The following is a 21,799-nucleotide window of genomic DNA, read 5'->3' on the forward strand; positions in this document are numbered from 1 at the left end:
CTCTCTGTCTGACAGCCAGGCTATTCACAGCCACCAAAGTAATTTTTAGTTTCAAAGTGTCATCAATACGAAACTTTGCAAACAATAACAAATTAAAGTAACTATCTCAGTTGGCGTAAAAACTTACTTTAGGGTATAATATTGTCATTATTATCATAAAACTCTGCTATCTATCGGGTACTTTCTATGGCAGGATATTGACCTATTTACTTTCTGAGAATGATTTATTTAATCCTCACAACAACTCTCTGAAGCAAGTGAAGGAGTCACAGAGTACCAAAATTACCCTGGATCAACGCGTTAAGGCTCTATGTCACACAGAACGCGAGGGCTTACTTATTATCTTCAGATCCTCCCATATTTCTAGCTTGTTTGAAGGCCTGAAAGAAAAAACAATCAGAAAACAGTCATTTAGACCATCTAGTACAGCAACAGAAATGAGTTGATTCTGACCACTGACACTCATGGACCTGGCTCACAGGGACTAGAAGAGAAGAGGAGACCAGGTTGGCTGGTCTGAAGATGATGACCTAACCCAAGGGGGCCAGGGCTGTTGAGAATTTGTGATGGGGTCCATGGTCTAAAGGCGAGGAGGCCAATGGGCACCTGGTGAGCTAAGTGAGGCAGCCCACCTTGAGTTGACTAGAACCCAACCAGATGAAGGTAAGATTTTTGAGCCTGTAAATTGGTGCATATTGCTGTTGACTTTGTGGATGGCCTGCCCTGATTTGACTTTGCTTATGGATGTGGACTCACAGGATCCAACTGGAATGAAGATTCTTCAAATCAGAGAACATACTTGATATAAGTGGGCAGTATAGAAATTGGATACCCCAAAATGGGGAGGATAAAGCCATGAAGTGACTTGCTTACAAACTTTCAGGGGTGGGAAAATATTTTCATAGGCTTATGGTATAGGTGTTCACATAACTGCAATTGTTAAGGAAGAATATTTTTGTTTTGTTCATTTATAATTAAATTATATTTCATTTATTTTTATATTTAAATGAGGTTGGCACATTTTGAGTTGTATGCATTTTAATTTTATCCTGTTAGGCATAAATATGATTTTACTACTGCCTTTGTTTTAAAAATTCTGCATGGCTAAGGAGTTATGTACAAGTGTCAAGTTGAGAAGGGGTGGTCTGTGGTAGTTACATAATTTCACGTCAACTTGAAGTGTAGGAGTGGAGTCTAGCCTGTCAATCAGGTCACACAGCCTGCTGGTGCCTCCTTGTGGGCATGACCTCTTCCTTAAGGAGGGTCCTGGGCACCTCCTCCTCCCTCCCCCGCCCCGTTTCACCTTCTTGCTGATGAGTGACATGAAGAGCTGCTGGAGCCAGGCTGAGACCTGTGAGAACCCTGTGATACTTCCACAACCATTGGATTCACAAGACTTTGCACCTACCAGCCAGTGATGTTCCTGTGATCTTCATGCATTCTGCATCAATGCATGTAGCTGCGTGAGTCTGAAGAAAGACTTATGGACTTGTTCTGGAATAGGCTGGGATGTTTATTTGACATAATTACCTCTTGATATAAAGCACTCTCTTACGCCTACATGTGTCACTGAATTTGTTTCTCTAGTCAACCTGGCCTAACACATTCATATAAGTCAGCTTCTCTGATTATTTGCTCAGCATTCTCATTGAACAAGTATGGTGAGACAATACAACCCTGATGCATATTGTGCATCAAAGATCAATTATATACTGACAAAACATCCCAGCCCAGTCCAGATCAGGTCGATGAGTCCGATATTAGCTCCTATGTCCAATGCTAGTCCATAAATTTCTCTTTAGACTCATGAGACACATGCAATGATGCTGAATACAGAAAGGTCACAGGCTGGTGGGTGGAAAGTCTCGTGGATCCAGTGACCGTGGAAGCATCTCAGTGCTGCCGTAGGTCTCCACATGGATCCTCCAGCTCTCTGAGTGTGGCTTCTCAACAGAAAGGTGAAACAGAGAGTATGGCCCACCTCCAGGGAGAAAGAGAGGAAGTTCCCAGAATCCTTACGAGAAGTCTACGCCCACAAGGAGGCATCATCAGGCTGTGACCTGATTGATAGGTTAGCCTCCACCCATATATTTATTCCAAGGATCTGGGAATGATAGGTAGAGACCACAACTATTCAATTAAGGATATTCATAGCTACTGAAGAGACCTTTTAGTGGACAAAGCCAATTAATAGGTGTGTATGTAAGTGCTTATCTAGTAGATATTTCAGGTCTAGTTCCAAATCATTGCACCAATGCGCTCTTGGCGCACAGGCGTAATGTGCTGGGCTGCTAAGTGGAAGGTCAGCTGTTTGAAGTCACTAGATGCACGGTGGGAGAGAGACAAGAATTTCTACTCCTATAGAGAGTTACAGCTTCAGAAACCCACAGGGGCAGTTGTACTCTGTCCTGAACTGAAGGCAGTGAGTTTTTGAGTTTAGGAAGAACGACCTGGAAAGGCATGCTATGGGATTTATCTTGGAGCTGTTTGCTAAAATGATATTTCACTCTGGAAGATAAGGCTTTCTACTCCTGTAAAGCTGGTCTCGGGACCCCACAGGGGCAGTGCTATCCTGTCCTATAGGGGTGTCATGAGTTGGAACCAACTAAAAGGGGTGACTGACTTTGTGGGAGAGGACAGGGTTATAGCTACTCTGTACATTTCTAGGTATTTACATTCACCATTGTTAGACCAAGTTAGATGTAAAAAGTACTGACTCATGTTTTTTTTGGTTTTTAAAGCAAAATGTTAACATCTTCAAAATATTTTTGTTCAGAATAGATAGAACTGAACATTTCTATTATTTTTTAAATGTTTTAATGCCAAATCTAAACAGAAGAACTAGGAAAAGTTCTTTCTATGTGAAAATTCCTTTCAATGATTTGTTTGATGGAAATCCAGTGTAGTTCAATACAACTACTCTTTCCTATGACTAAAATGCCTGTTTCAGAGTCAAACGAGTCCTCTTTAAGTGTTCTGTTTCTCATGCGACGGAGAGTACTTACCATTCTGTGCCAATGGAATGTCATTGCCAATATCCATCTTGCAGAAGAATGAAAACGATTTAAAAAGCTATAGCTTTTTTGTTAGTTACTATCATGACTAGCTGAAAAATTAGCCTTCTTCCAGGTCTTAGGAGATGAGAGTTACCTGACCGCTAGCAGAAAAGCAGCAGCTGCAGAGTAAAAGGCTTAGCTGAGCACACTTTTCAGGGCTCTGGTTGCAATGGGGGTTAGGTGTCATGCTCCCAACTACAGCCCGAGGTTCAAAGTCACATGCAGTTCTGTAGGGACCGATGAAGCTGCCTGCCTCCCCTATGACTGACAGTCTCAGAAATCCCACCCAGGGCTGCCAAGAGTTGGAGTTGGGTTTTGTTTTTTTATTTTAAGGAGGCAAACTTCTCTTTTTCCAAGTGCTTTTCAAGTGAAGATCTTTCCCTCATATTGTGAATACTTTCAATCAAGACAAAAGGAAGAGTCACACCCTGGAGCCATTTAAAGAGGGCAGAGTGGGTGGGAAGAGCTGTGCCCATGAAAACCTGCATGTTCAGAGACTCCCCCTCTGGGCGCGGCGGCAGAACAAGGCACAGCTCCTTGGCTTCCAGCAGCCCAGGGGGAGCCTTCCTTTTCTGCCCTCTGCAGTCCCCCTGTGCCAGCCATGGCTTTCACTGGCACAGCACTGAACGCCATCCAGTCTGCACCATGATGGCTAATTTTTGTTGGGATGGATTTATTTGATGGCTCTTATTATTATTTTGCATTCCCTAATTCATACACATTTTATTTCACTTCAGTTTCTTGGTGTAACATCACTTTATTCCACTTCCTCCTTCATTTCTTATTTTCATTGCTTTTAAAAAAATCATTTTATTGGGGGCTCATACAACTCTTATCACCATCCATCTGTCTATCTATTGTGTCAAGCACATTTGTTGCCATCATCCTTCTCAAAACATTTGCTTTCTACTTGAGCCCTTGGTATCAGGGTCCTCATTTCCCCCCTCCCTGCTCGCCCCCCTCTCCCTCATGAACTCTTGGTAATTTATAAATTATTTTGTCATGTCTTACACTGTCCAATGTCTCCCTTCCCCCACTTTTCTGTTGTCCACCCCCCAGGGAGGAGGTTATATGTAGATCCTTATAATTGGTTCCCCCTTTCTACCCCACCCTCCCGGTATCGCCACTCTCAGCACTGGTCCTGTAGGGATCATCTGTCCTGGATTCCCTGTGTTTCTAGTTCCTATCTGTACCAATGTACATCCTATTATTTTTTGATACACACTCTGCATTTTATACAGGTCACATATGTGAAAATGTTTGTAATCAGTAAACTTTGTTATTGCATAGTCATGTCATATTTGTACATAATGTAAAACATTGAGTTCATGTGTATTGCTTACTTAAAATGCATATTCATGTGATATATCAGTTTCAAAAGGATAATATTTAAGGTAACTTTATCAGCCTTACAGCACCTGGTTCAGAAACACATTTCAAAAGCACTCAATAACTGGATGTCAAATATGTCAATTCTGACTTAAAGTGACCCAATAGGGTTTCCAAGGCTATACACCCTTTCGGGAGCAGAAAACCTCATCTTTTCCTTGAAGTGGCCGGTGGGTTTGAACCGCAGAACCTGAAGTTAACAGCCCAATGCCTAACCCAGCATGCCACCAGCGCTCCTTGAAAGCGATGTAAGATCTAATTAGTTACATGAAAAAGCAGGCTATATGCTTTGTACAACAAGGAAGAGAATATATATAAAATATGGAGTCCATGGTACAGTCAGTTAATATTTATCCTCACTGAGTCCACTAGACAGAAATATAGGGTTACAGGGACTTGGGAATAAGTCTTCCAGTTCATTCTATAAAGAAGCCTGACGCGCACTGGGTAAAGGAAAATTGCTGCCGCATGTGTTTACCTGTTTTTCAGCAGAGCGGTGAGGCTCTCAGAATTGAGTTGCTGCATTAGGGCCTCTCTCAATGCTGGGAGCATGGAAAGCACTGTAACAGAGAGAAAATAAAGGGGGTCACAGGCCTGTCACTGTCCCCACTGAGAAATCAACACACTGTGCTTTACACTAAAAGATAAAATCAGCAACTGACAAGAGTTGGGAGAGAAGGTCAGGGCCAGAGAATTCAAATTATTATTATTAATACAAATTACTTTAGATGAATAAATTATCTACTTATGTAAAATGAGCAAAATTATAGTACACAGTGTGAACAGGGTATGAACAATTACACAACAGAAAAAACATTGGAAAAGGTTATTCCCAAGTATTAAAAGTAGCGATCTTTGAATTATAGATTATAAATGGTCTTTCCCACGCCCATTTTCTCCAATTTCCTTACCATAAATATTTATTTGTTATCTAATGAAAATGATCAAAACCAATGTCTTTCTTAGCTTTTCCCTTTGATTCCTATTTTGTTTCTAATTTTAGAAAAAGGCTATTGCTTAAAAACCACAAAGCAACAAGCATTATTACAACCAAGATAAAAAGTCTACCAGGCTAGGATTTAAGAACTGCAGAGTTCTAATTCTGGTTTTGCTAATGGCTACTGCATGCCATTAACTCCTGGGAATAATGTGCAGACACAACGGAATGTCTTATTAAAATATAAAAATGTGTGCAATTTATAAGCCCACTGGCATCGACTTCTGATTCAGAGAAACTCTATAGGACAAAGCAGTGTTGCTCCTTTGGGTTTCCAAGACTAAATCTTTAACTGAGAGAAAACCGTGCTTTTCTCCCGTGGAGCAGCTGGTGGGTTTGAACTGCTGACATTGCGGTTAGCAGCCCAGCACGTAACCCACTGTACCACCAAAACACCTACACCTCACACCTCCTGTGTAACTTGTAGGAGTTCCTTTATTTATTGGCTCTATACAGGGTATCAAAATAGAAATGCACCTATAAATTGAAAAGACGTTCTTAACACTAAATTAGTAACAATAACAAAATGAAAGCATATTCAAAGATCAGAAACACCACACTGTGAACAGGAAAATTTTTGTGGATGATTCCTAGTTCTTGACCCAACTTGTCTATTCATTGCAAAATCGGAGGGTTAATCATTGGGTTACTAACCTCAGGACCAGTAGTTCAAACCCACCAGCTACTCCACAGGATAAAGATGCGGACATCTGTTCACATGAAGATTTACAGTTTGGAAACCCTGTAGTGCAATCATATTCTGTCCTATAGGGTTACTATGAGCAAGAATTAACTAGATGGCAGTGAGTGGGTGGGTTGGTAGCCTAATGTAGACATCTGTTCAATGTTACACTCTGTGGGTTGAGTGAATTGGCACAAGTCTTAGGTTTAAACTACCTATGTTATTTAGAGGAGCCCTGGTGGCATAGTGGGAAGCCCCTGGGCTGCAATCTATCTACAAGGTCAGCAGTTCGAAACCACCAGCTGCTCCGTCAGAGAATGATGGGGTGTTCTACTCTCATAAAGAGTTATAATCTCACTCACAGGGCCAGTTCTATCCTGCCCTATAGGGTCTCTATGAATCAGCATTGACTTGCTGGCAGTGAGTGCTATTATGTAGACCACTCCATAATAGAGGAGCAGTTCAGAGCCAATGGCAAGAGATGACATAGGAGTTAGTGTACTTAGTGTATATCTAGCCCAAACACAAAGTTATCTCACAAGGAAAAGCAAAGATTAGAGTCCTTGCATTCAGAAAGTGGACATAGTAGGGATTATGTAATCCATAGTAATTTAAGGATTATATAATGTAATGATATAGTTTGATAGGATACTTCCATAATTCTCCCGAGAGATAACAGTTTACTTTCCATTTCCGACTATTCAGGCAAAGACAAGACTACTCTTTCCTACTAGCCATCTCTACTAATACTGAACAAATATGTTCTGCCTGTAGAAATAGTGGACAATAGCATTCATGTCTTCCTTTAGCTAACTTTCCTCTGAATCTCTTGATCTAGAAAATGAGGCGTATTAACCAATAATAGAGCCCTTTCATCTGAAAGAGAATTCTACTTCTAAACTAGGTCATGGAAAACCTACCTTTATAAAAACTTTCAAAATCAATTGTTATTAAGGAACCTGTTAGAGAAAGCACCAAGCTTTAAATAATAAAGCAGAGCAGCTCTGACAAGGACTGAGAACTGGTTCTTCAGGGAGTCACACGAAGTGGAACATGTGCCCTTCAAATTACGGGCAGGCAGAATTAGGGCCATTTTAAAAATCATTTTATTAGGGGCTCATACAACTCCTACCACAGTCCATACAGACATCAATTGTGTAGAGCACATTTATATACTCATTGCCCTCATCATTCTCAGAACATTTGCTCTCCACTTAAGGCCCTGGCATCAGCGCCTCATTTTTCCCCTCCCTCCCCGCTTGCCCCTCCTCCATGAACCCTTGATAATTTATAAATTATTATTTTGTCATATCTTGCTCTGAGGTCTCCCTTCACTCCCTTTTCTGTTGTCCGTCCCCAGGGAGGAGGTCACATGTAGATCATTGTAATCGGTTCCCCCTTTCCAACCCACCCTCCCTCCACCCTCCCAGTATCGCCAATCACACCACTGGTCCTGAAGGGGTCATCTGTAGGACCATTTAAAAAAATAGTTTTCTTGGCATATACATCATATATGATATACCTTTAGGGCCATTCTTACAGTAGGTTTCCAGCTCTGTGGGATGACTTAGTAGTCTATGCGTTAAGATGCTAACTGTGAAGTTGGCAGTTTGAAACCACTCGTGCCCCTGTAGGAGGAAGATAAAGTGTTTTCTTCCTGTGAACAGTCTTGAAACCCCACAGGGGCAGTGCTGACTATAGGACTGCTATAAGTCAGAACTGCCTCAATGACAGCTAAAGATGCTATACTGTATCTGAAAATGTTTATTAAATGCTTTTTATATGTAGAAAGGTATATTACTCGTATATACTAGGTACTGTTTACAATCGAGTATAAGCTGACCCGAATATCAGCCGAGGCACCTAATTTCACCACAAAACTGCATTAAAAATGTGCTGAAAAAACTCGGATTATACACGAGTATATACGGTATGTTAGATTTGATCTGCACCTAATATTTCCAACTTATGTACAAATTCAACTTATAGACAGCCTTAGGAACAGAACTCATTCGTATTCTGGGTACTGCCTGTAAAGGAGATTAAAGAAGCAAGCAAAAGGGGCAGAGAAGGGGATGAGAGGCATCAAGCTGCATGATCGTCCAGGAGCAGAAACTCCAAAAACAGCAGGACACCCCTCCAGAGCCAACAGAGAGACAAAGAGAAAGTCTGCCTCCACAACCACACTCCGCATTTAGATTTCTCTCGTGTGCCTGTTCAAGGCACCCTCCTGTGTTCGCTGTTAGAGCGGCACTGGGTCACTGTGGTCTGCATTGCTCACTGGCTGGTGAGTTGTGCTTGTGTTGGAGATCACCGAGACCAGGCCCACTGCGACCAGGCCAGTGTCTGCAAGTCACCACTCTCCCTTTGTTCACGCCACTGGCCTCAGCAGCCTCTCCGGTGCATCTAGAATGTGCTGAGCTTACTTTTCTTCGAATGTCACCTCCTCAAAGAGACCTAACTATTGGTTGTCCCATCGGCTTTATTTCCCTGTGTCAGTCATGATTGCCAAAAGTTACATATCTGTGTGTGTCATCTTTTTCTCTCACTAGACTAAAATCTCCAAAGCTCAGGGATTTTGTCTTAATTGTTCACTTCTTGTTTTCACAGTGCTAAGCACAACTACCTGCAAAGTAAATAAATAAAATGATGAACAAGCATTTAATATTAAGTTTATTTTAGAAATCACTATTAAAATGATGTATTTCAGTTAATGAATGTAAGTACTTGCTAGGTTTACCATTTGTTCTTTGTCTTTTTCTACAAAGGTGATCCAGGAGGTATGCAAATCCAGGCAAATAACAAGGAGAGATAGAAATGTGTAAGATTTCTTTGTCTTACCGGTCATATTACACGTCCTCTGGTTACTCTCAAAATGATATTGTCGTCTTGCTTGAGCAATGTATTCTGCAGCCTCCCTTTCTTGTATTTCTCTGATTTTCTTCTGCCCATATTTTCCCAGGATATATACTCCTAAAATCAATATGAAACACGTTAGTACATTAATCCCACTAAGTGTTACGGATGCCAAGTAGTATGTTTAATTTGCTGTATCCAATGATAAGGCTTATGCTAATGAAAAGCTTAAAAGTTACCTAAAAAAGGAGGCGTATTCATTGGGCTGCTAACCGAAAAGTCAGCAGTTCAAAACCATCAGCTGAACCTCAGGACATAGACGAGGCTTTCGATTCCCATAAAGATTTACTTATAGTCTTGGAAACTTGCAAGGGCAGTTCTACCCTGCCTTAACATTGTCACTATGAGTCAGAATTGACTCTATGGTACTGAACTTGTTGTTTTTTTCCTAAGAAGAAGAAGAACAACAACAATAAGGAAAAAGGGAGCGGCATCACAAGTCCACAGCAAAGGGAATGATGGGCAAACAGAAACTGGACCGGAAGGAAAGGAATCCGTCTGGCATTATTTTTAAGAATGAGCAGGACCAGCATAAGAAATTGCTTAAATAAATTATGGCCTAGACATGTAGTAAATTCCTATGCAGTTTGTTACACACTCTCCTGTTAATTTGAGTGAAGGGATGGAGTGGAGTCTAGCCTATCAATCAGGCCATAGCCAATCATGTCTCTGTGTGGGCAAGGCCTTCTCCTGAGGATTCTGGGAACTCCTGTTTTCCTCCCTGGAGGCGAGACACACCTCTCTGCGTTGTCTTCCTACTGACAAGCCACATGGAGCTATGCCGATGGCAGCCAAACCCTGGAGCTGGGAGGAGTCACATGGAGACCCATGCCAGTGCTGAGATGCTTCTACCACCACTGGATCCACAGGACTTTCCATCCACTGGCCAGTGATTTTCCTGCATTTGGAATCATTGCATGTGTTGCATGAGTCTGAAGAGGAATTTATGGACCGGTATGGGACACTTTCTTAATATACAATTATTCTTTGATATAAAGTTCTCTCTTATCCATATGTAAGTACCAATGAATTTATTTCTTGAGTCTAATGAGACCAACACATTATGGTACCAGGAGTGGGGTACTAAAGAAACAAATCATGAAGATGGAGGGTGGATCCTTGTTTGACCTCTCCCTGATAGTAGTTTCTCTTTTTTTGGCTAGTCAAAGGTCAGATATGACCAGGCAGTTTACTGGGTTGTTTTCTAGAATATGGGAAATTAAAGTTTTTGATTATTTCCTTTGGTTATTCCTTTTTGAAATGGTGAAATGAATGTGATTCATGTATATTTTGAACTCAGGAGGAGAAATTCCTCTTTGAACTTTTTCTCAGAGACCATGCTGCTTAGTGAAAATGGCTGACAGAAGGTCAAAATGGCTGCAAATAGGCCTTGGCCCTCACTCGATTCAGTCAGGTCATACTGTGTAGCAGTAGAATAGTTAAGATAAAGCTTAAATAAGATAGCTAAGGATTAAACTTGACTGGCGTTAAGATTTGAGTTTAGGATCTGGCTCTACTAGGTATATACAGTTTTCTTTTGTTATTAATACAGTGATTGATAGAAATGATTATTGAGGAGTATGAAAATAGAGAGCTTGTAAGCCCACTTGCCTTCCGCCATTAATTAGAATCTTTAAATGGGTTAGGATAGCTTACAAAGAAGGCTCTGAAAGCATAAGCCCCACCCAGTGCTTTGGAGTACTCAGGATATTTGCATTCTGAGAGATACTTGCCTAGGGGGCTTCTGACTGACTGAAGTAAAAGGGAACTCTGGTTTCTTGAATTTTCAACTAGTGGTTTGTGCCTGAGGCTGGAAAAATTTGGAGCTCTTGGCAGGCTGAAATGATTGCTAGGTGACCACCTGGATCCACTTGTTGAGTGGAAGAGAGAAAAACACAGCAATAAAAAGATACGTTGACTTACCATTGACACTCATGGATCTGGTTCACAGGGACTAGAGAAGATGAGAGTGGGTTGACTGGTCTGAAGTTCCTGACCTAGCAAAAGGGGGCTAGAGTTGTTGAGAATTTGTGATGAGGCACATGGTTGAAAGGCAAGGCAGTCAGTGGGCACCCTGGTGAGACTAAGCGAGGTGGCCCATATTGAGGTGACCAGAACCCGGCCAGAGGAAGAGAGGATATTTGAGCCTCTGAATTGACACATAGTACTGCTGACTTTATGGACGGCCTATCCTGATTTGATTTTGCTTATGGATGCAGACTCACAAAATTCCAACTGGAATGAAGATTCTTGACATCAAAGAATATGATTATTTCCTCAGAGTACTGGGTTGATGTAAGTGGGAAGAATAGAAATTGGATACTCAAAATGGGAGGATAAAGGCATGAAGTGGCTGGCTTACAGACGTTCATAGGTGGGGGAATATATTCACAGGATTATAGGAGTCGGGTCTAGGTGTTCAGTTAACTGCAAGCGTAGGCATAGAATATTGTTGTTTTGTTCACTTCTAGAATATTATGTCTAAATGGGGCTGGCACATACTGAACTGTATGTATTTTAGCTTTATCCTCTTAGGTACAGATATTATTTTATTAATGTCTTGTTTTAAAATTATATATGGCTAAAGAGTTGTATAAAGGTGTCAAGTTGATGCAGGTATTATAAACCACATGGTTTAATAGTTGATAAGTCAGGGAACTGTCTGTCATACCAAATATCATGTGTTAGATGATAAAATAAGATCTTCAAGGTTTTGTGCTTTAATGTAAATAGATATGCAGAAAAATAGATAAGTTTTCACTTCTCTCATAAATAATGATCATTGTTAAATGGTGGGATAGCAAGTGATTCCCCCACCCTGTGTTTATTTCTTTATATATTTTTAATAATTTCTTCGATGAACATGTTTTTTTTTAAATATAAGATACATTATTTAAACTAGAAGCGAAAGAAAGGAAGTCAGGCAGACACTTGTGTCTTCATTCACGTGTTAGAAGATGTTCCTGAGGAAAGGAGGCGAGAACAACTGAAACGATTAAAAACCAGTAACTCAAGTGGAGAGGAAGGCAGAAGGTAAAGAAAGCCCCGGTTACCCAGGTTACAGCCCCAACGTATAAAAACAGGTGGTCATGCAGTCTGATCCACGCGGAAACCGTTCCGTGTACACCAGGGTAATCTAAATGTGGGCATTTGGGTCTATACTTTAGGGGCAATTAGTTGGCTGACCTGGAAATATTAACACACCTAAGTGCTTGGTTAGTTAACAGATGATCAAAGCCATATTTCCAGACAGAAAGGCTTCAGCTCATTTCTGATCAGTATCACATTACTGACTTCTGCGTAATGAATGCCAGACATGGCTTTTCATAGATTAAATTAGGAGTGTTCAAGATACTTGATTAACATTTTACTAACATGCCGATGAACCAAAATAGAAGAATCTTTATAATACACTTTACCTCAGGAATGGTTAACTCTGAGTCTTTAGCTGCTACGGGTAAATGAGCTATCTAGGCGGCCAGCTAGATGTGACCACTGGAATCCTGCTGCCTTTGCTTCAGGCGACTCTTTATGCACGGTTCCCTTGCAGCTCCACAGAAGCACAGCGTCCTGAGACTTAACTGAGCTTACAGAACAGGTTGCACAACTGTTTGATCTGGTTGATAATAGATACTCTTATGTGTGGCAGGATGTGGTTTCATTTAGAACTCAAAGGAAGGTTGCAAGGCAGTTGATAACCCTTACCTACTTTCAACCATTCGTGGCTCCCGGTGTCAACTAAAAAGAACCTAAGAAATCGGCATGTCCAATTACCTGGGTTTGACCTGTTTGCTGGTAGCAAAAGGGCAGCCCTCTAGGGGCTGCAAAAAAAAAACATGTTCTGAATTATTTTCATCAATAAAGTCAGGATGGATTACTTGGTGAGATGCTATATAGTCTCAAACCTAATAGTTTAGGAAAAGGGTGTGTGCTACAAACCAAATGCACTATCACTGAGATGATGCTGACTGACAGTGGCCAGAAGGGACAGGGTGGAAGTCCCCTGTGGGTTCCTGAGACTGCCCCGTGGCGCAGTGCTTATGCTTTGAGCTGCTATCCTCAAGTCTGCCGGTGGAAAGCCCAGCGCTCGCAGGGGAACAACAACGCTATCTACTGCTGGCCGCTGCGGCCTCGGAAACCCACAGGGCAGTTCCACCCTGTCCTAGAGGGTCGCCCTGAGTCAGCCTGGACTGGATGGCAGTGAGTTGCTTGGGTTTAATTCTTTACATGAGTGGAAAGCCTCTTCTTTTCCCCCAGAAGCAGGTGGTGGTTTCGAACCACCACTTTGCATTTAGCAGCTCAATGTTTAACCACAAGGCCTCCAGGGCGCCTTGATTACCTAGAGATACACATGATTTGGGGCTATGTTCCTATGTAAGTAAAAGTGTGATGATTATGTTTAAAGAACAAGTATAATTTCAAGTGGCTTTACCTCTCTTTCTCTCTCGTTTTTTTTTTTTTTTTTTTGGTAATTCATCCTACGTCCCAAAAGGATGCAGAAACTTTCACAAAGGTAGCCCTTGGCAGAGAATAACATATCATTCAGAGCTAGTGCAAAATGAATAACTTCTATCTTACTTTACACAACTAGAAAACTAAATTATATGTAAAAGTATTGCTCAAATTTATATTTCATACAGAAATAACACCCTTTGCATAGCTAGGACTTTTTCTGAAACCTGAACAACGCTGATTGGTAAAGTGCAATTCCCTGGGGGCAAGGACTACCACTCTCATCAGAGGCGCAAAAGTGTTTAATTAAAAAAAAAACCCAAACAGGAACTGTTGTGTTTAGAAAAATGTAGTATATTCCAATTAAAGAACAGAAAAAATGAATTAAGCCTAAACCCCACAATGAATATTTGTCTTGAGTTATACAGAAAGAAGTTCCTATCCACCATGTACTCATGCAGGCTCTCATCCATTCTCACTTCCTCAGGGTGGCTCCCTAGAAGAGATGAGGCAGAGACTGGACTAGTTAACACAGGAGTTCAGGGCTGTGTGCACCTGACTATTAGGCTGAATTCTGACCAGGAATATAGAATATATTGATGATTGGGAACAAACAAGGTAAGTGACACTGATCAAGTCTCTTCCTCTCTCTAGGTCTAAATTTCCTCATCCAAAAATGAAAGCTGGGTTATATGAGCTTTCATGGTTTTTGGCCACTAAGATCTTATTTTTGAATAATAAAAACCTGTTGATTTCTGCGTAATAAATGTCAGATGTGATTTTTCCTAAATTAACCTCGAAGTGTTCAAGATACTGGATGAACTATACATTTGAGTAATATGCAGATGAACAGAATATATGAATCTAGGACATCATCCCCAGAACAGTTTGGCTTTGAGTCCTTTCAAAGCATTGCTGAAAAAATACTGCTGGAAGAAAATACTTTTTCCTTGTTATAAGTAAAGTTGTTCTAAAAACCCTCTCAGCCTTCTCTTCCTGGATGAAATCCCTGCAATGCAACTATTTTACTAGGTTAATGATTTCAATAGCAGTTTGGAAGGCAGCCAGGCTCACCAAGGTACCACTAACACTCAATAACATGAAAATACATATATTTATTTATAAAGTATAAGAGCAGCAGTGGATTGGGCCTCCACTCAAGTACTCCCTCAATGCAAGAACAATTTGTTCTACGTTCACCTTCCCTGACATGATTGCTGAAGACAAAATGGGTGCATAAGCAAATGGGATTAAGAAAACTGAAGGTGCCCGGCTATCAAAAGATATAGTGTCTAGGGTCTTAAAGGCTTGAAGTTAAACAAGCAGCCATCTAGCTGCGAAGCAACAAAGCCCATATGGAAGAAGTACACCAGCCTGTGTGATCAAGAGGTATCAATGGGATTGGGTATTAGGCATCAAAGACCCAAAAGAAAACAAGCAAAATCATATCAATCAGAATGAGGGGAAGGGAAGAGCGGAGATGCAAATCTCATCAGTAGTCAATTGGACACCCCTGTCAGAGGGGCCACAAAGAAGAAAAGAGCCAGTCAGGGTATAGTATAGCACTGAAGAAACACACAACCTTCCTCTAGTACTTTAATGCTTGCCCCCAACACACTATTATGATCTCAATTCTATCTTACAAATCTGGCTAGATCAGAAAATGTATACTGTTACAGCTAAAAGCTCACAACACAGGGAATCCAGAACACATAAACTCATCAGGACCAATAAGGGGAGCAGCGATATTAGGAAGGGAAGGGAAGGGGTGGGAAGTAAGAGGGAACTGGTCATGATAATCAACGTATGGCTTCCATCTCAGGGGGATGGACTGCAGAAAAGTGGGTGAAAGGAGACAGCAGTTGGTATAAGACATAGGGGGAAAAATAATAATTTATAAATTATCAAGGGGACATGGGGGCAGGGAGGAAAAAATGAGGAGCTGATACCAAGGGCTCAAGTAGAAAGAAAATGTTTTGTAAAAGATGATGACAACATATGTGCAGATGTGGTTGACACAATGGCTGTAAGTATGGATTGTCATAAGAGCTGTAAGAGCCCCCAAAACAAGAAAATGAAGTCCTTGGTAATGTTGATCTTTTCTCTAGTTATCATGTGCTGAAAAACTTGGCTTATACATGAGCATATACGGTAATACCTGTCAACCCTGTAGCCTATTGCTTCATCTCCCCTCCCTTGCCTTTCCTCCTCCCGTGTATTGGCTTTAATTTCCAATATGGCCATTGTTAATAGAGATAGACTTTTTAAAGCTATTGACGGTCGTGAATGATTTTTCATGGAACACTGGTGGCGCAGTGGTTAAGGGCAGTTAATCAAAGGTCAGTGGTTTGAACCCACAGTCCTCAGGAGAGGATGTGGCAGTCTGTGTCCGGAAAGATCACAGCCTTGGAAACCCTATGGGCAGCTCTATACTGTCACTAGGCGTTGAGATCAACTTGACAACAAGGGCTAATATTTTTTAGGAGCACAGCTCTCAGATGAAGAGTTTGAGAACAAAGAGTTGTCTAGTCCTTCCGGTAACTGGCCAAGTTGCACAAACTAGTCTATGGCAGTTATCTATCCAAACTGTAGAGAAGCAGGAATTCCTACCACCCAGAGTTACAACTCAAGGTTCTTCCCACTGTGAACAGCCAAACTCCTTTGAGTAGCTTATCTGGGCCATCTCGTCTATGCGCCAGCTGGTCAGTGTGTGCCACTCCTGGGAGATCCTTCTGCTTTAGTTGTTGTTGTTTTCTTTTATTTTTGCAACTGCATTTACTATCTGCAGCTGCTCTGTGATCTGTATAGCTACCCCCACCTCAGTTCTTTTATGGTTTTGTATTTTAATTATAAGGTGCCCTGGTGGCATAGTGGGTCTATATAAGGCTGCTAACCAAAAGGGCGGCAGTTCCAAATCACCTCTGTGGGAGAAAGAGAGTCTTTCTACTCCCCTAAAGAGTTACATATAGGATTGTTCAGAGTGTGCATTGACTTGATGACTGTGAGTTTTAAACATCATTGGTTTCCTTGTTGTTGTTGTTTTCTACCATACCAACAAATCCATGATAGAGTGTAGGAACAGAATGTGCTTTGCTATTACGCAGACTTGGGTTTAGATTCCAGCTTCCCTGTTACTAATTCTAAGATCCTGGGCAAGATTCTTAGTTTCACTGAGCCCTCATTCCTAGGTCTTTGAATGAGGATAATAATTAGCCTATTGTCACCCTCACTATAAAGAAAAAGCTTAGCAGAACCAGGGCATATAGTGGGCCCCCAATAAATGGGATAGTTCATGCTTCCTTGCTAGCCAAAAGGTTTGTGGTTTGAAGCCACCCAACAAAACCCCAGAAACAAATCAAGTAGCCTCTGGTGTAGCTCTCCTCTGTGCCATGTGCAGTTGCCATGAGTCACAACAGATTATAGCAACTAGCAACAACGATTAGCATCTCTATAAATCTTGTAGCTGCAATTATATTACCTTCAACAACACAGACTCTCAATGTATTGGTTTAAATTACAGTGACTGAAATCTAACATGTTACAAGACTTTTCCCCTGAAGCAGAAAGAATAAGAAACTCAAAGAAATATAGATCATGGTCAACTTTTTAATTTTCTTTCCAGGCTTACATTTTTTGGGTTAAAAATACTAAGATTATTTTCTCTTTCTGTCCCTCTGAACCCTTTTTAGTCTTCTTCATCTGTGTTTATCTGGAACATATCCTTTTGATTATTTCTCACCTAACATTCAAAAAAACTAAACTCAATGCCACTGAATCAATGCTGACCCACAGCGACCCTACAAGACAGGATGGGTTTCCCTGTGGTCTTCTAAGACTGTAATTTTTGTCGGGAGTAGAAAGGCCAGTTTTTTGCCCAGGAAGCAACTGGTGATTTCAAACTGTTGACCTTGAGGTTAGCAGCCCAGTGCTTAATCACAAGTCTTCACTATTGAACCAATAGACGACATCACCATAAAAGAAGAAAGGCCCAAGGTTGGCAAGGATTTCAGTTTACTTGGATCTACAATCAACACTCATGGAAGCAGCAGTCAAGAAAGTAAATGGCATATTGCATCCAGCAAAATTACTTCAAAAAACCTATTTAAAGGGTGTAAGAGAAAAGGTGTAACTCTGAGGACTAAGATGAACTGGACGTACGCTATGGTATTCCCTTCAGTGATCTCCCACACCGGTGAAAGTTGGACAATGAATAAGACAGACCAAAGAAGAAAGGATACATTTGAATTATGGTGTTCGAGAAGAATAATGAAAATTTCAGACTTCCAGAAAACCAAACAAATCTGTTTAGGAGAGAGTACAAGAATAAGGTTGTCAGGGGCCATGAAAGGATGAAGTCAAAGAATTGGATAAAATTTCAAAAGGCAACTTGAGAAGACAAAGTCAAATATAAAAAAATGTGCAAAGATGTAGAATTAGAAAACTTAAAGGGAAGGCCACTCTAAGCATATCTTACATGGAAAAAACTCAAGAAAAATTCAAGCTTCAAATTGCAATCTTGAAAGATTCTACGTACAAAATATTGAATGATGCAGGAAATATCAAGAGAAGAATACAGTCACGGTACCAAAAAGAATTACCATATATATTCGTATCCGTTGAGTTTTTCAGCACATTTTTAATGCAGATTTTGTGGTAAAATTTAGGTGCCTCGGCTGATATTCGGGTTGGCTTACACTCGAGTATATACGGTAATTGACATTCCACTATTTCAGGAGGTAGCCTATGAGAAAGAACCAGTGGTGCTGAAGGAAGAAGTTCAAGCTGCACTGAAAGTGTTAGCCAAAAACAAGGTTCCAGGAATTGATGGAATTGATATGTTTAACAAGCTGATGTAGAACTGGAAGCACTCATTTGTCTATCTATGCCAGGAAATTTGGAAGACTTGGCCAACTGACTCTAAGACATCCATATTTGTGCCCATTCCAAAGAAAGGTGACCTAAAAGAATGCTCAAATTAGAGAACAATATCACCGATAGTGCATGCAAGCAAAAATGTGCTGGAAACCAGCCATTGCTGCAGCCACCGTGTGCTTCCAATCTGAGGGGCTCATCTTCCAACACTATTGCTATTCACAAGGTTTCCAGTGGCTAATTTTTCAGGAGTTCTCAGTGTTCCCTTCCTAGTCTTAATCTGGAAGCTCCCCTGAAATCTGTGCTCCATGTGGGACTCGGCTGTTAGTTAAAATGCAGATGGCATAGCTTCCAGCCTCATAGCACACACAAGCGCCCAGGGTATGACAACCTGGCAGATGAGTAGTAGAACATAGCATGAGCCTCTACTCATCAAAAGGAGTCAGTATTCTCAGCACAATGTAAATATACATAAGATATCAGAGGCTGAGGTTATCGGAAGATGCATTTATCTATACAGTAGTTTACAAAAAATTAAGTAAAAACAATATATATATATATGTGTGTTCGATTTTGATTTGTGATCGACCTGAGCCTATCCTTTTTTTGATCAATAAGGCACCTGTTTCAAATGCTTAAGATGACAAAAGAATCAACTCAGACTTTTTTTTATCTGACTGCAGCATATTTGTTTATTTATAAACAATTTTATTGGGACATAATCCAAATGTCATGCATTTCAATAGTTCAATCATATCAAGAAGAGTTGTACAATCATTACCACAATCAATCTTTAGAACAAATCTGAATTATTGATGCTAAAAGCACTGTCAATTAGAAATTGGGGGCAGTGGTGTGGTTGGTTAAGCATTGGCCTACAAAATGAAAGGTCAGCAGTTTGAACCCACAAGCTGCTCCTTAGGACAGTGCTTCTCAACATTTCCTAAGGCCACGACCCTTTAATACCGTTCCTCATGTTCTGGTGACCCCAACCATAAAATTATTTTCATTGCTACTTCATAACTATAATTTTGCTACTGTTAGGAATTGTCATGTAAATATCTGATATGTAGGATGTATTTTCATTATTACAAATTGAACATAATTAAAGCATAGTGATTAATCACAAGAATGTCATGTATTGTGAAATATTTTTAATTACAATAAATGAAATTTTGTCTTGAAGCATGGTGTAGCATGGGTAAGAGTCTTCATGCTGGTATGCGGACTTGGGCGCATCTGCAGGTGGGAGGGCCCGCCTGGAGGCAGAGGAGCAGTGTCTAGGGTCCTAAAACCAGCAGAAATACGTGTTTTCGGATAGTCTTAGGTGACCACTGTGAAAGGGTCATTTGACTCCCAAAGGGGTCATGACCCACAGCTTGAGAACCCCTGCCGTTTGGGGGGGGTTAAAAAAAAGGAGGTGTTCACCTTCTGTAAAGATCTGGAGCTTTGGAAAGCCTAGGACATAATTCTACTTTGACCTACATGGATAGCATTGTTTCCCAAAGTGAGAGATACTATCTGTCCCCTGAGGGGATTGGAAAGCTGGGGGAGGTGGGGCTGGATTATGGACTGTGGTACAAACATTTTAAATTGCTGGGGCAGGGTGGGGTTTGGGGGTGGTGTGGTGGCGAGGGCCTTGAGTATTTTTATTTTCTTAAAAGGGGTAGTACGTCAAATAAGTTTGGAAACCTATATCTTATAGGGTTACTCTAATTCAGAATTGACTTGACCTAAGTGGGTTTGTTTTGTTTTAGAATCTAATATTGAGAGAAAAGCAACCAAAATATTTGAGAAACTTCTATTTTTGATTGCTAAGCATTTCTGTGGCTAAAGCATGTACTTATAATTAGTGATTCGACTAGTTCTTAAAAACTCAAGTTCTAAAAAGTCCATTCTTGCTAGCTTAATGCTTTCCAATTTGCTTCTTCTCTGATTCACAAGGCTTCTTGTTCGCTCCTTCAAATGTGCATATTATTACATGAGCATGTATGAAGTAAAAATGTGTTTTTCAATCTTTATCTTATTTATTTCTAAATACTCTCTCAATCATGCTATGTCAGCCAGATGGGCACTTACCCCAATTGTGACTATCCTGACAAAGACTGCGTATCTCTCAAGCATTTTCTTAGCATAATTTGTAGTCTAGAGTGGGAGAAAAAGCTAAAGTATTGATTTCTTTGTCTGTCTACAGCAACATCTTCTAGTCCTTCAGTACAACTGAGTGGTTTTCAAAAATCCAAGTACACTTTAAGGATCACTTAAAATGTAGGCATTAAGAAACCACTAGAATCGTGTGCAACTCTTGTGAAGGGTCAAAGCCATTGCCATCCAGAGACTGTGGCTCAGACCATCCTAGAGTTTTTGCAATCTTTACAGAAGCCGACTGCTACAGCTTTCTCCCAAGGAGCACCTGTGGGTTGGCACTGAGTAACCGTTTGTTAGCAGCTGAGGGCTCCCCACAAAGCTCCTTAATGTATTTAAATGTACAAGTTCTGAAAGCACCCCAAAGAGGTGAAGACCCCTTCTGAAAAGCAACTCCACCGCTCACTGCCCTTGAGCCGATTCCGACGGACAGTGATCTTATCGGACAGCAGAGGACTGCCCCTGTAACTTTGCTGCGATAGAAAGCCTCATCTCTCTCCCGCAGAGCGCCTGGTGGCTTCAAACTTCCGACGTGGAGGTTAGCAGCCCACGGTGTAACCACTAACCTACCAGGGCTCCTTCTCACGAGAGCAAAGGTGAGCATTCAAATCCAAACAATCCCACGTGTCCAGTGTTCACGCAAACCACAATGAAGTGGTGCCAAACAAAAGAACAACAACAACAACCAAACATGTGTCTTGACACGGACACTTAACTGCGGTGGGTTTCCTCAAGGTCCGTCCAAGAAAGGACTGGCGGAGGCACAAGAGTGAGAGGCAGAGAGGGGTCAGAGGGCACCGAGAAAGTTCTCGCTTGGAGGGCAGGGAAGAACCTCGGAGGGCTGTCACCCTGCTCCCCACCCGATGATGGGCACACACCCACGGACTGACTAGGGTGGGCCCAGTTTCCCTTTAATTTAAAAGGAAGCGACTCGTCTCCCCTCACCCCCTCCCAATGCCCGCCTTCCACGCAAGCTGTCACCCACCTCCGAGGACCGTGCCCAGGAAAATGCATTTCTTTTTGTGACGTTTCAGAAAATTCCACGTGGAGCTCAGCATCTTCAGGCCCCCGGGCTGCGAGGGTCCTGGGGGCTCGGGGTGCTTCGCCGGGAAACCGTTCCCCCGTCACCAGGCCCGGCGGGTCGGCGGCGTGCTGCCCGGCGGGCTCAGGCGTCGGCGACGGTCCGCGGCGCCAGTCACCCGAGCGGGCAGGGGGCGTGTAGTTCAGGCGAGCAGCTGCGCCGTGCGCGCCCCCGCCCCCGCCGACGCTCCTACGCTCGGAGCGCGCACG

At 41.6% G+C, this 21,799-nt stretch overlaps 1 protein-coding gene across 1 annotated transcript in view; it reads right to left on the minus strand.

Moving 5' to 3' along the window:
• PEX3 (peroxisomal biogenesis factor 3) overlaps positions 1 to 21,736 on the minus strand; it is a 42,198-nt gene extending 20,462 nt beyond the window's left edge. Inside the window, exons 1-4 of the mRNA XM_075554446.1 lie at positions 21,495 to 21,736; positions 8,966 to 9,097; positions 4,924 to 5,005; positions 337 to 380 (exon numbers count right to left, since the gene is read on the minus strand). Coding sequence (XP_075410561.1) covers positions 337 to 380; positions 4,924 to 5,005; positions 8,966 to 9,097; positions 21,495 to 21,567 — 331 coding nt within the window. The 5' untranslated portion in view covers positions 21,568 to 21,736. The remainder of the gene's footprint in view (positions 1 to 336; positions 381 to 4,923; positions 5,006 to 8,965; positions 9,098 to 21,494) is intronic.
• Between the last annotated feature and the right edge of the window lie 63 nt (positions 21,737 to 21,799).

The sequence above is a fragment of the Tenrec ecaudatus genome, chromosome 7 (genome assembly GCF_050624435.1).
Source record: "Tenrec ecaudatus isolate mTenEca1 chromosome 7, mTenEca1.hap1, whole genome shotgun sequence".
Classification (NCBI taxonomy): domain Eukaryota; kingdom Metazoa; phylum Chordata; class Mammalia; order Afrosoricida; family Tenrecidae; genus Tenrec; species Tenrec ecaudatus.